Source organism: Osmerus eperlanus, chromosome 11 (assembly GCF_963692335.1).
Source record: "Osmerus eperlanus chromosome 11, fOsmEpe2.1, whole genome shotgun sequence".
NCBI lineage: Eukaryota > Metazoa > Chordata > Actinopteri > Osmeriformes > Osmeridae > Osmerus > Osmerus eperlanus.
Genome location: NC_085028.1, coordinates 11,220,357 through 11,235,295, shown reverse-complemented (window position 1 = coordinate 11,235,295; position 14,939 = coordinate 11,220,357). Strand labels below are relative to the sequence as shown.

General features: G+C 49.1%; 2 protein-coding genes across 2 annotated transcripts in view; both read right to left on the bottom strand.

Moving 5' to 3' along the window:
- The window catches only part of LOC134028942 (putative uncharacterized protein DDB_G0292636), a 384,233-nt gene that overhangs the window by 332,631 nt on the left and 36,663 nt on the right, over positions 1 to 14,939 (bottom strand). The gene's annotated exons all lie outside the window — the stretch shown is intronic.
- igsf11 (immunoglobulin superfamily member 11) overlaps positions 1 to 14,939 on the bottom strand; it is a 52,655-nt gene that overhangs the window by 7,391 nt on the left and 30,325 nt on the right. Inside the window, exons 2-4 of the mRNA XM_062473208.1 lie at positions 7,005 to 7,168; positions 997 to 1,204; positions 582 to 737 (exon numbers count right to left, since the gene is read on the bottom strand). Coding sequence (XP_062329192.1) covers positions 582 to 737; positions 997 to 1,204; positions 7,005 to 7,168 — 528 coding nt within the window. The remainder of the gene's footprint in view (positions 1 to 581; positions 738 to 996; positions 1,205 to 7,004; positions 7,169 to 14,939) is intronic.

Here is a 14,939-nt window from a genome sequence, read left to right as displayed (position 1 = left end):
CGGCGTGGAGGTGAAGTTCAGACACTGAGCTGTGCTCACAGCTGGAAAGAAGAGGAGAGACAGTGACCAGCACACATACTGCCCTCTACCTCTTAGACCCTCCCAACTCAACTGCCCTGAACATCTGGTAGGACATGATAGATCATTGACATTCTATTTTGATTGGCTGGTTTGAAATTCTAACATATTTTTTACAACAAACTAAGCCTAGCAGATCTTCATAAGAGTTGGGAGGGGTTTAGAGATAAAAGGTAGACAAGGTGTATAGCAAGCCCCAAGCATAATCATAACAAACACACATCATTACATAACATACAGACACACACACATATATACACCCACTGCAGTACAGGTGTACAGTACAATCTCCCTCTCTCTCAATGTCAGAAACAATTTAAACACACATACACATACTGAGATCACTGAACCGCACAAGTCACACCCTTCAGGGTCAGAGTCAGGGTCTGGTGGGCGGGGCATGGTGTGGCAGATGGGCGTGGCCTGGTGTGTGACTCGTAGAAGATGTGATTTACCAGCGAAGGTGGGGCAAAAGGGCACTCCGACGGCCAGGGGTTTAGTACCTTGCATGGCGGTGTGGGGCAGCTTGGGCAGAGACTCCAGCTTCTCCCAGGAGTAGGTGGGCGTGGGGATCCCCTCATCGGAGCTGCACATCAGCATGATGTCACTGCCCACGTCCAGCGTGCCCTGGACACGACACGCTGGCACCGAGGGGGGCACTGGGAGAGAAAGGGGGCATTGAAGTTAGCGTGACGTTGATATCATACATATTTGTTCTTCACAGATACATGTTCTCTCTCTCTCATTCTGTCTCCCTCTGCCTCTCCCTTTCCCCCTCTGCCTCTCCCTCTCTCCCTCTCTCCCTCTCTCTCTCTCTCTCTCTCTCTCTCTCTCTCTCTCTCTCTCTCTCTCTCTCTCTCTCTCTCTCTCTGTGTCTGTCTGTCTGTTTGTTTGTTTCTGCCTCTAAGGTGGGTTTACCCAGCACGGTAAGGCCGATGACCCCGATGTTGCGCCCCCCTCTGTCTGGGAGGTTGTTAACCAGGCACTGGTAGGTCCCTGTGTCCGTCAGCTGGGTGTTGTTGATGAAGATGGAGGCACTTATGCTGGGCATGGTGGCCACGAAGCCCACCCTGCCATTCAGATGGTTGGCAAGGCTGAATACCTGCCCACCTTGGTAGATGATCACCTGAAGACGGAGGGGAGAAGGAGAGAGAGAGAGAGAGAGAGAGAGAGAGAGAGAGAGAGAGAGAGAGAGAGAGAGAGAGAGCAAGAGACATGGAGGAAGACAGTTACAAAAGGAAGACAAATGCCATCAAGAGTGCAACAGCAACTAAACTACAACAATGTCAGTAAATCACAGATCTTACACATTTTACTGAATCGGTCTTATAACAACTGGATCTACTATCGTAGTTAGCTAACACTAGAGGGCATCCTTGCACTGTAAAAAATCTCCCATGACTGATCTGATGACTTGATAGGGGGATATATATATATAACTAGGTAGTTATATGGTATATAATTTAACCTTAATCTAATTTTTTGCCTGACTCAGAATAGCCAAATAACAAAAGTACATTCTAGTAGCTAGGAGGACATTTTATTGGCCTCTTGTCAACTCTTCATGACCAGCACCCCAAAACGTGCTTACTAAGAGTGTGACATAATTACTAGCCTGGTTTTGATCTCCCCTCAAATCTAAAAGCACTGGTTGTACTCAGTGATGTAAACATAATGTCAAAGCATCAAAAGGAAAATTCACACGGCGATTGAACTTATGTGGGTCGTTTGTGAGAGCAGATTGTTACAAGAGCTTGAGGTGTTTGAAAGCTTCACCCCAGCTTTGAACTTTCCTGGATGAACAACTCATTTGCAGCCCACCCTCCACATGAAGAGTACCTCACCCTCCGAGCTGGCTCACAAAGACACGGTGGCAGGGGGCTTGGTGGGGGGGGGGGGGAGGGGGGGGGCGGGTATCAGAGAGGCTATTCACTCGTGTTTAAAAAGAACCCTCATTGAACTGGCATGTTCAAAGGCCTAGTCAGGCACTGAACCAGAGCTCTATGCCCCCCCCCCTCGCCCCCCACCCACCCGCCCTCACACACACACACGCACACACACACATACACACACTACCATCCACTTCACACACGCACAAACACACTTGAACACTGCAGTAGCACACACTGCTGCCTGCTTAACGGTTGTAAATTGCGGCAGCGCAATTTCCTGAGCGTTGTGTGCTTGGTCCTCTTATGTGCAGATGAATAGGCAGCTCCTCAGCTGTGATAAGATCCCAGAACGCCACTGCAGCCAGAGTGTGTGTGTGTGTGTGTTTGGAAACACATTTGGAAAACGCATGTGTGTATATGTGTGTGAGCATTATTGCATGTGTGTGTGTGTGCCAGTGTATTTTTTCAAATGTATTTGTGTAAGCGTGTGTGTGTGCCTACCCACGTACCCATTTGTGTTCATGCCAGTGTGTTAGATGGGTTTGTAAGTGTGCGTGCATGTGTGTGTGTGTTCTTCTTCAGTGAGTCTCTCCACCAGTCTCCAGAGCCAGACACTGAGTGAGTCTGCTTCTCTGTCCTGATCCTGAGCCTGCAGTAGCTCTACCGGCTGACGTCACCATAGCGACCCGGCTGTACCTCTCCCTCCCGCCTCCCTCTCATAACCTGTGACAATAAGCTGCATGTTGTCTGAAAGTGATACAATCACTCACACGCAACTGTATGTGGTGTGTGTGTGTGCGTGTATGATGCCAGAGTGTGTTCCTGTAATATCCTGTGCCGTGTGTTTTTTGTGCCCGTACATGTCTGAACTTCAGTGTGTGTGTGTGTGTGTGGGTGTGTGGGGGAGGTTTATCCATGTGTGCTTGAGATCACCTCGCCTCCCATGTGACCTCGTTGGCTACGTTGAGCGGCGCAGGCAACAAAGAGGTCATGGCCCCCGTACAGATGGCGCCCTGACAGAGCGAAAGCGCTGGCCTCAGGTCCAGCGCTACTGGTTGCCACCCTGCTACCTCCACGCACACACCCTCACCCTATCCAAACCTCCACACCCTCACCCCATCCAAACCTCCACACCCTCACCCCATCCAAACCTCCACACCCTCACCCCATCCAAACCTCCACACCCTCACCCCATCCAAACCTCCACACCCTCACCCCATCCAACCCTCCACACCCTCACCCTATCCAAACCTCCACACCCTCACCCTATCCAAACCTCCACACCCTCACCCTATCCAACCCTCCTCACCCCATCCAAACCTCCACACCCTCACCCCATCCAAACCTTTAAAACCAGACTTCCGCAGTACCTCCCCCATATACCTATGTAACCGTAACTCAAAAATGTACCTGAAATAATTTGTCATATTTGTCAAAGTCATGGTATCAGAACAGACTGTAACCCATTCTTTTCCCCAGACTGTAATCCGTCTCTATTCCCTCTTAAAGCTCTAAAAATAACTCTTACAGTATACACCTCAACGCTACTCTAACCAAGCGAGACTTCATACTGTCTGTAAAAACCATTGGTTAATCCTTTATACCTTCATAAACCCACCATCTCTCACACTCCTCTCATTTCCATTCTATATCTTCCGCCAATCTCTTCCACCATAACCCCGTTTGAAACTAAACCCCCCCTCTCTCCTCTCTGGAGGATATACTGTCACCTTCAGACTACAGTATATCCTCCAACGATTTCTCCCACGGCAACCCTGTTTAAAACACTCGGTCATGCATCGCAGCCTTCCTTTTGTGATATAACTGAAGCATCTGCTCGATCGCCCTCTCCACCCTGAATTGGTAGGTGGGATATGTGTTTACGTCCACTACCACTGCCACGCCCAGAGCACCCCACCCACCCACCCCCCACACCACCTGCCCTTTCCTAACAAATCAACCGTACAGTGTGTTTGAACTCGTTTGCGTGTGGATGGGTGTGCGTGTTTGCGTGTGGATGCGTGTGTATCTGGATTATGTCACACCTAGGGCTCAAGAAAACATTTCATTAGTCCAGAGGAGGAAAATGGACAGATTTTTTTCCAGGTCTGCTGTCCGACGCAGTGCCTGGCTCTCTATCTGCCTTAATCTGGGATCCACAGGAAAGGATTGGAGTAAACAAACACAAAAGTATTTAGCAGCTTGGCTGTGGATCTTAGCATTTATCAATCGGCCGGCTTCCTAGCGGCGAAGCTGCTGGGAAGGTTGGTTCACACTTTAAGTGCTGTGACAACAATTACAGCACAATAGATGAGGCAGAATAGACAGAGATGGAGGGGGGCAGGGGGGTTCACTCTGAAGTTTATTTTGGTACCTTTGAGGGTGTTTAGAATCGGGCGGTGCGTCACATGGTAAAGTTTCACCATTCCCCAGAAATAGTTTTGTCCAGGGACTCATGCCAAGGCAGTTAAAGCCTCAGAATGTAACGGAAGGAGGCAGAACGCTGCTGATGTCCTCGTTTCGAAACCTGATGCCTGGTATCAAAGATACAGTAAACAACCTGGTGCCGAAATGAATCCCTTCACCTCCTCATCTCCTCAGAAGGACGACAATGTAAACAGACGGCGGCAGCACCAAGTGGGAAGCCTGCACCGCTACACAAACACTTCAATGGAACCACAGGGAAGGGAGAGTGTAGAGTTCCATCCTGCTCGAGCATGCATACAGTCTTGGTAGGAGGATTGCGGGGTAGGAGTGCTGGGAGTTTGCCTAGTGCAGGGGGGGGGGCCAAGAGAAGGTATGTTTGAGAGAAAGAGGGAACAAGAGAAAGAGAGATAGCTCGTGAGTGTGTGTGTTAGTGTGAGAGTGTACAGGCTCCGTTCAGTAATTAATAATGGCCTTTTGTCTTTGTCTATAATCCCACACGACAGCTACTTCCTCACATGTGACCTTGACCTTGTATGTGTCAGCATTAGGCAGCAGCACTGAACCGAACTGCTGTCAATGTTTTAGACAGCTAACCAGCTAGGTTCACGCATAGCAGGTGTCCTCACAGCACCTGAATGAGCTGCGCCTGTCCCTGGGCAGACACTGTGGACCACAGCCTCCTAATGAGACTGAGAATGTCGTTGGACGGGCGACATGTAATGTACCTCAGCTTGGGAGCTAATGACCTGCTATACTCAGGACACGTGTCTGCAGGGATGGCGTGTTGGCAGATGACAATACCCATGCACACATAATGTCGTGCTAGAGAGCGAGTACATGTGCCAGGCCGACGAGCATGTGCTGATGATGTGCTAGGCCACTACCTGAAGTATACAATGTGTTTGGTCCAGCTAATCCCCTATGGTAGGTACAGTATACACATTCATGCGCACAGACATGCACACACCCGCACGCAGACACACACACACACACACACATCACATCTGTACCCTGTTGAGAATACATCAGCACCATTTGAATGATGCGGGTGGAATCATTCCTTCCTGCTAGAACCTTCCAGACACAGCAGCTCACCTTTCCGCTCCCTCCACCTCTCCACCTCTCCACCTCTCCGCCCCTCCGCCCCTCCACCCCCACGTCCCATCTCAGTGATGCTTACGTGAAAATGTTGCCCAAGCAGGTTTGAAGGAGGTCAGGACTGCCAATGTGCCCTACCGAACTTCTCCCTTGTTTCACTGTGGAGCGGGTGTACTGTACAGTACACATGCTCATTTGTTTATCTTGTTTTTTTGTACTGCACGTATGTGTGTGTGTGTGTGTGTGTGTAGTGTAACCTTGCATGTAGGTGTGCTCGTGTGCTCGGTGCATGTGTTCTGAATCTGAATCCGTCAGATTCCTTCTGGATATTTTCCATTTGAACGCATCCCTACCTATGGGTGTATATTTAGTAGACTGTTTAGAAATTGTGTGTGTGAGATGTACATCTCTGCAAGACAATGCCACTGCCCGTCCGTGTGTGTTCGTGTGTGTGTATTTGTGCGTGTGTGTGTGTGCGCGCATGTGTGCGTGGGTGTGTGTGCGTGTGTTTGTGTGTATGTATTTAGTGCGAACAGCTGCTCCTGTGGGGCCTGTCGTGAGCGCGGGTTAATTAGTGCAGAAGATCATTGCGTTATGTGGCCGGGGCTGAGAGTGACGGAGGCAGGTGAGGTTCAGGGGGCCTGCAGCTGCACAGGAAAACTACTCAGATGGAATCAAAGGGGCCAGGAGAGAAACCTGTGCTCTCTCTGTTTGATGGCCATACAGCATACACACCCCCACACACCCACACACACACACACACACGCACACACACACACACACCGTGGCCTCGGTTTGGCCATGGAGCAGCTTGAATTCATCCGGTCCTGGCTGGACTTTCAAAGCCTTGTCTGCACATGCTCCATGGTTGACAGGGAATACTCCAGTAAAGTGATGGTGGGTCAGGTACATAATGAGCTGTACTGGGCAGCCCCTCCCCCAAGCCCAGAAGGGGTCCTGAAGCCTCAGTGCCAGAGTGTTACTGGCTGCCATACAGGGTTTTTTGTAAGGGCTCCAATCAATTCTACAGACACCCAATCCCTACACACTAGGTATCTAATGGACTATGGTTAATGTGAGTTGATGGTAATTTGATGTTTGTTGAAGTCTACATAGGCCCTATAGGAGCCCCTTCAAAATAAAGTAATACCGCATACAGCTATGGTGCTCTACTGGCCCTCTGTGTAGCTGGTTAGGTTCTAAGCAGTGTGCCAGAAATACGAATTTAGTGCCCGCGTCACGGTAGGAGTGGATGATGCTCGGCATTACGCTGTGGAACTGGCCTCAAGGTTCTCAGCTTTACTTCATACCAAGCACTTTCCCTGGGGTTCAACCCACGCTCACATGTGCTTCCTCATCCAACTCTCTATCCCTCATTTTATTTTCATTACCTCTTCTTGTATCAGTGCACTGTTCAAAAAGGCTGGTCAAAAAGGCTTTTACAGACGTTTGTGTTCCGTTGCATTGGGCAACACAGCATACAACACAGTAGGGTGTGGATATGTGTACCTGTTCTGGCTGGTTGGCATTGGACAGCGGTATGACCATCCAGATAATGTTGAGGTTGTTGAGAGCAGCACTGGTGGTGAAGGAGCAGGGCAAGATGGCCGCCTGGCCGCGGGCTACCTGAATACTGCTCTGGCTCACGGTCACGTCCAACGCCCTTACAGACACTGCAGAGGAAAACAGAGGAGGAGGGACAGAAAGAGAAAGAAACAAATATTTAGATATTTAGAGATAACACTTTGTGTCTAAACTTGAAAGAAACCTCAACAGAGAACATTAAACAACATTTGATATTGAAATATCATGAATTCATTTAAAGAGATTTCAATTCCCTTCTCTTTAAGCTATAAATAAACCAATAACCAAAATAACTACAGTCACAATGTTAGCCCAGAAAAGTCACACAAACCGCATATTTTATGGTAGCATTAGAGAACTCTGTAACCACTGTACATCACTACTATTTTTCACAAGAAAAGGTCATGTCTAATTATACCATGCATCTCTGTTTCAATGCTCACTCAACCGTTACATCTCTACAGGGTACAAAACATTATTTTTCAAAACTAAGTTGATAACTAGGGTCTTTGTTTAAACTGCTGAATGAACACCACATTAGGAAATATCTCAAACAATGTTAAGGCTAAATGTAGAAAAAAAGCTGACTTGTCAAGCATAAACAAAAACAATGTTTCATTTCTAACCTAGCTGTACATTCAAGAGCTTGAATTAGCGACTGTATCTCCAAACACCCATGTGAATATAGCCTATTGAGTCTAATGCTAACCTTTTTTAATGCTCTATATCTTGAATGCTTAGTGAAACGCATTTTCCAAATGAGATGCTATCACCTCTAACCAACAACCCAGTATCCTGCCTAGCTGTCAAAACGTTGCTAACTGTAATAGAAAAATATGTTCGCACATCCTATTTCTGGAGCAGCTAAGCACATTAAGGCTTAAATTGAGTTATATCTCTCCCATAAACATACGTCTACGTCCCAAACCCGGTGGGGAGCCATCTTATCTCTACACAATGACCGTAATCAAATTAGGAGAAATTGGGCATGTCCTGAGAATTGTCCTTGTAGCTGTTATATGCTCAGACGTAAGAGGGTGATTATGGCATAAGCTGATATATCCTAGGTGGGAGTACAGTAGAATATGGCTGCTGGAGCCAGCTGGTATCTCACGGCCGACAGACTGCTCGCTGATCACTGGCTGTCCACAGACACGTCCTACGCTATCCTCTGGCTAAGGCCCCAGACTGCCAGCCATCAGTCTGCAGCTAGAGCTACGGAGCTGAACGACAGAAATATGAGCATATCATATTACCGCTCATAGTAAGCGATCTGTGGGGATCTGTTGGGGATCAAGATCAATAATTTGAAACGTAATACGATTGTAAAGACTTCATGACTTCCTCTTGTGGAAAAAGACCTGTGAATTAAGAAGTGGCCCCTCGGGATAATGTACAATTGCACAAATACTCATCTGTACTAGTTTCTGTTGTGTACTAGACTTACACATCCCCCTTGGGATATTGGCTGTAAACTCTTGATGTGTGGATGTTGTCTCTGGAGTGTATAATCTTATTCAATCACATCTTAACAGCCTCCTAATCTCCAAGATCCTTCTATAGACAAAAAAAGAATGACTTCCTGTCAGTGAATCAATCTTCTCATGGCAGATTATACTTTTCTAGAGGTCTCAGCAGTGGCCTGAAGTCACTCTGTCACTAACCATAAGGCCTTGAAGGAATTCGTGAAATCCAAAGATAGAATATTTAACACAACGTCTCAAAGCTTCTGTACAATGTTGACACAACACCACCCTGCGTGACCCTTGGTACCAAATTCTTCCACACCATCTCAACCTCTGTGAGTTGGAGTCTCTATCTGACGGAGCAGCAGAGAGTAATCCTGTTTCACGCGCAGCAGATAAAGCACGGCAACAAGAGAAAAGGAAGGGAAAGTTGCGAGGGGAGTAGAGAAGGAGTAGGAGCTCCGGGCGGAGAAATCCAAGGCGCATCAGCTTATCCTCCCAAACTCCTCCAAGGCTCCTGCTATGTTCTGCTCTCAGAAGCTGGAGTGTCATTTTTCCCAAACCTGGATTAGAGAACCGAGCCGCCCGAACTGCCTGTAAGCCCTGCTGACCTCACAACAAACCACAGACGTCTTGCGAGCTGGGGGGCAACGTGTAAGGATGCCCGTTAGGGACAAACAGAACAGAAAACAAGAGAATGCGCATTGGAAACCATGTTACCTTTCTGAGAAGGGATTTGATGTTCATGTCAGTTCTGGATTCTAAAAGTGATATCATTGTTGCAGTTTACTCATTGTCTCAGCAAGAGAAAGATCGGATTGCTGGGATTGCCTCATTATTGCACAGCAAAGATTTAGCCAGTGGCCCTCCACTCCAGCATGGGATTATGACTGAAGCCCCGCCCATGTTAGTTTACTCCCAACACAAACACATTTCAATGTGATTTTAGGTTTAGGTTTATGTCAATTGTTAAAATGAGCCCATTGTACTAGCGCTGGGCTCAAACAAAAATGGTGCCATCCTTTATGAGTGGTGAAACCATTTCTGAGGCACGAGATGTTTGTGGGACTGGGGGGCAGAACACCCCCTCCTCTGTCACCACTACTTCTTAACTTAGCCATGGATAATGGCCTACTCAAGTATTTAGTAGTGCATCTTGAAACTAATGGAATGGTGAGTCACAGCCTGTTAACAGTTGCAGTATCTAACACGTTTAAATCCCACTTTACACACACAGACATACTGTAGGCACACACATACACACACGGACATACTGTTCAGACACACGCGCGCACGCGCACGCACACCCACGCACACCCACACACACCACACACACAGCAACACGCACATGAACTCAAACGGAAACACGGGCTAACAGGACAGTTAGGAAGAAAATACAGAGAAAGGAGACCGTGTATACGAGGATATGAACTTCCAAATCTTCTGAGAAGTATCCATTAAATGTATGATTACATGACTCACATTTTCATCAACCAATAAACACCTCCATCCACACATAGAAAGGTCCATGTTTCTGTGCAGGAAGTTGGCAGTGTTGGTGCCCAGCGTTCTGTGTTGCTCAGGGAAGGCTTCTCATGCATAAGTTAGCCCTTTCTTGCTCAGAGACAGAGGTAGCCCTGCCGGTTCCATGTCAGAGAGCTGTGGTTCCATGTCGCTACAACCCAATGGTCCAGCGGCACTGTACTGAACCCCCCCAAGCAGTTCTGTTCTGTTCAGTTCTGTCCTGAGGGGTGTTCCTGTCTCCCAGTCTGTCTGAGGAGAGAGCTACTTTGACGAGTCACCCAACCTACCCCACTCCGTTTTGTTTACAATGCTGGTGCCATTACTATTTTATAAACAAACATTCTCCCTATACTACTGTCTAGCAGCCCTCAAGCCTTGCCTTGGGCGAGTGGAGAGTGGCTTGGCCTAACAATATCGACTGGCCTAACTGCTGCGCAATTCTTCCCCACCCCTGGTTCCCTGGTGGCCTGTTCCCACCCAGACATGTCTGTGGATCTGACTGGAGTGGAGAGGCTCAAGCCCTAGCCCGTAAGACTTACGGGCTAGGGAGTTAGTCGGGTATTGAGGTCTTCCTTCCTCTACTTGTGATCTACAGTATCAATCAGGACCAAACCGTGGGGGGTAAGAGAGAACGAGAAGGAGGATGTGGGATGAGAGGAGAGAGAGGGAACGGGGAAGAGGAGAGAGGAATCGGGCCACAGGAAGATGTGAGAGGAGGGAAAGAAGGATAGAGATAGAAACAAAGAGAATGGGGAGAAAGATGAAGGAAACACAAAGGAGAGAAAGAAAGAGGGAGAAAAGAAAAGCGAGGAAGGAGGCCTGTGTTTCCAGGGAGCACTAATTGAGAAAGGCACCTCAGGCAGTAGTAGAAGAGACTTTGGCGAGGCTCCGTTTAAACAGCTTTCTCCTTTCATCCGGGAGCCAAGTGTCAAAATTCCTATTTATTAATGCATAGAAACCCATACCTCTGAGAGACCACCTCCCTCCCTGCATCTGTGTGTGCGTCTGTGTGTGTGTTTCTTTCTTGCTCTCTCCCGAGTTTGTACTCCCCCTCTATATTACTCTCTGCTCTCATCTACTTTCCTCTCAGTGCCATCACAGGCGCACCTATGCCTGAGTAAAACAAGCACTCTCTCATTCTCCCTCTCCCTCTCCCTCTCCCTCTCCCTCTCCCTCTCCCTCTCCCTCTCCCTCTCCCCCCCCTTCTCTCCTTCTCTCAGCACACCGCCGCATGATGGTTCATTTGCATCGCAGCCCTGTGCTTTTATTCATAGGGGGGTTCTTTTATTCATGGCCTCACTTTTATTTCGGTTTCAAACAGATGCCTGTGATGCTGTGATGTGACGTGCCTCTGGCTGTGTTGGACCGGCCAGGCAGGAGGAGGTAAACACAGCCGTCTCTCCAGGAGAAGCTGCGGCAGCGGCCTTACCACCCCCTAACTAGGATGCGGGCCAGACTGAAATAGACACTTCTTTAATCTGTCTCTCCCACCGGAGCTCACGTCCAGCTGCCAGTCTCCACTCTAGAGTATCTCCACCCCTCCGACCTACCAGCCTACCACACCTCCCCACTACCCCCACTCCTAACCCCACACACCCACTCTCGGAAAATCACAACTCTCCGATGCTGTGAACCAGCAGCCGATACCATTGAGTGTTGGTGCAGCGTGCATCGCGCCGCACTGGACCCCGGTGGCCTCGATCGGGATGAGCTCACCTCGGGACACAGACGGGCTCCGCCGGGCCCCGGACAAAGGATTCCCACGCATTGTCAAAGTGACTTTGAGGGGCAGAACCAGGCGCCCTCCATGCCAACACACCGTTGTAAACACAGAAGGTTATTTGTCCTCGTCTTTGTAGGGGGCCCCTGGGCTTCACAGTGCGTTGGGCTCACACACTATGCCCTCTGATGTGTGTGAGGCGTGGGGGGGGGGGGGGGGGACCCGCCGGGCGAGGGGCTGGGGCCCCTGAGTGAATCTCAGGTGGTAGTTGTGTCTGTACCCAGCTGCTCGTTGGCAACTCATCAACCACGAACGCTCACAGCTCAGCCAGGATGCACAACAACAACAGACTACAGCCACCGTCTCTTTTGAGACTGACATTTAGAGTAACGAGTGTCATTTGTTGTAGTCACTGTCGTCTTACGAGAAACTACCAACTGTTCAATCAGGACGTCATTGAAATCAAATAATTGGTGTCTCGCAGTCAGTGAAATCGTTTGTCTTCTTGGTTTGCTCTTGCAGTGTGTCCCGTCATGCTAGCTGCTAGATTATGTACGTGACAGCAAGCGTGACAGTGTGGCTGAGGCTCACTCACTGGGACCAGGGGGGCCACATTAGAAAAGGCACCTCATTCATTATTCACAAACAAACAAGTTAGCCCTCCCCTCAACACACAGCCTTCTCTGTACAGTGGCAGGACTGTAAAAAAGGAAAGGCTCTAGCCTAGCCTAGCCAAGTCTAGCCTGACCTGGTCTAGCCTGGCCGGGCCTCCAACATTGTCTGTCTGCCATGCTGACTCTCCTTGGTTTGTGTGGGTCAGGGTCCTTGGCTGGGGAATTCAGTAGGTCAGCGGACGAGGTCAGCGGATGTCAGCGACGTTTCACATGGTAGTTTACGGCTTAATCCAACTAAACCTCTCCCCTCCCCCCCCCTCCTCCCCTACTATCAATCCCAATCCACTGAGCACCCACCCCATCCACCCTTCTCCTTGCACCCCCTCATCCTTGTTCATGTGGCCACTGCTGCTATCGCTGTCAGTTAACTGAGGCTACCCTACAATGTAAACAATATAGCTAAAATATCATAGTTTAGCAGTCTCAATAGCTTAGCTGCAAATCCTACTGTACGTGGCTGCAGAGATGCGTTGTTTAAACGTTACCGCCCTACACTTGTTGGCCTATGTACAACCATGTGAGACCTGAGCCAGCTTCTCAACAGGCTACTGTGGACTGCCGGCTATCTCGCATATGTGGTACTCGTGCATGAGTCAGAGAACCCACACGCCATGTGTCCTCTCTCGTTTGATATCACGGAAAACTGTGTGCGTTTTAAAACGGAGATGCGATCGTTTGAGAGGTGCTAAGTAAATCTTGTGGTGACTCCTATCATCTGCAGAGCAGTGTAGGAAGCACAGAGCAAGAGAGAGAGAGAGAGAGAGAGAGAGAGAGAGAGAGAGAGAGAGAGAGAGAGAGAGAGAGAGAGAGAGAGAGAGAGGGGGGGAGGGGGAGGGGGAGGGAGAGGGAAAGGGAGAGAGAGAGAGAGAGGGAAAGGGAGAGAGAGAGAGAGAGAGAGAGAGAGAGAGAGAGAGAGAGAGAGAGAGAGAGAGAGGGAGAGGGAGAGGGAGAGAGCACACTCCACTCAGTGAGTGAGCAGAAAGTTAAAGTAGGCCATGGCCCCTCATGCACAGATTAACCCCAGCACTGGAAGACTGCTAAAGCTGCAAACAGATGGCTCCGCACATTCAAAAACACACACGCCTATGCACTCACAACATGCATGTGTCATGCATGCATACATGGCTGGCGCGTGCAACTCTGGGCATGATACAACACTGCCGCAGGCTGTGCCCTGTCCATACACCTTGTAGTAACAAAGGATACGGTCACAAGCTGTTTGTTCCTAAAGGCTAGCCAGCAGAAGGACTTTCCTTACCTCAGCACTGGCCAGGTCTGTGCAAGTGAACTACATGACCTGTAAGCTGGTCAATAGACTATCTGGATGCCTTCACAGTCAGGGAGCTCTCTATCAGCAGGGTAAGCAATGCCAATCTACTCCCTCCCTTCCTGGCTGGTGTGTGTGTGAGTGTGTGAGTGTGTGTGTGTGTGTGTGTGTGTGTGTGTGTGTGTGTGTGTGTGTGTGTGTGTGTGTGTGTGTGTGTGTGTGAGTGTGTGTGTGTGTGTGTGTCTGTCTGTGGGTTAGTGGGTGTGGTCTCTGTAGGCTTTCAGTGTGTTTGTGTACATGTGTGTGTTTGTTTATGTGTGTGTGTGTGTGTGTGTGTGTGTGGCCTGGCACCTCCCTCACCTCCTCTGCAGGTAGAGTAAGCCTCTCAGCTAGCCTGACATGACCTGTTGCTGCCTGCAGATAACAGGGCTATTCTAGGACACAGCATCTTGGCAAAGCAAGCCTGGCCTGGCCTGGCCTGGCATGGCCTGGCCTGGCCTTAGTCCCTGGGAGGTCACCCATCTAACTGACAACTAAGAAGGCACACTCATGTATATGACCAGTATATGTAGACAGCCTCGAAATATGAAAATGAAATGACCTGAGCCGATGCCAATCCCACTTTAAACTGTTCCTCAGTGTGAAATATAGGTATTAATGAATGGTAACCTTGAAGTGAACTTCAGCTCAACTCCCACAGGCTCACCTCAGCAGGATAAGGGGGTGCCAAACGTAAGTCCAGACCGTGTGAAAAAACTCCATTAAAACCTCAAGGCCTGTACAGTATCTCTAGGTTATAAGTGGAGTATTTTAGATCCCTGAGACAGAAAAGACACCTCCTGGTCTTAACCAGAACAGTACCATGGGCCATACCTACTGGAAAACAATGTGAGCTTGCTGAGTCCCCTGGCTGACTAAACGGACCGCTGATTGCTACTCCGAGTCTGTGCTTTATAAATATAATACCTGTATGAACAAGTCAGGGGAGACACAGCAGTGGGAGTCAGGAAGAGGGCATTTCTGACTGTGCTCTCCAGGGGCTGTCAAAACGGTGCGCTGGTAGGCAAAAGGCGGGTGGATGGACAGGTGATGGGGGTGACGGAGGGGGTGGGGCTGCCTTCCCCAAAATATACGTCTTTTTTGATAAGGGGGAGAGGAGAGAGGAAGGGCAGTATTTTCGAGGGGAAGTGGTGATAATGCGCAGCCTCC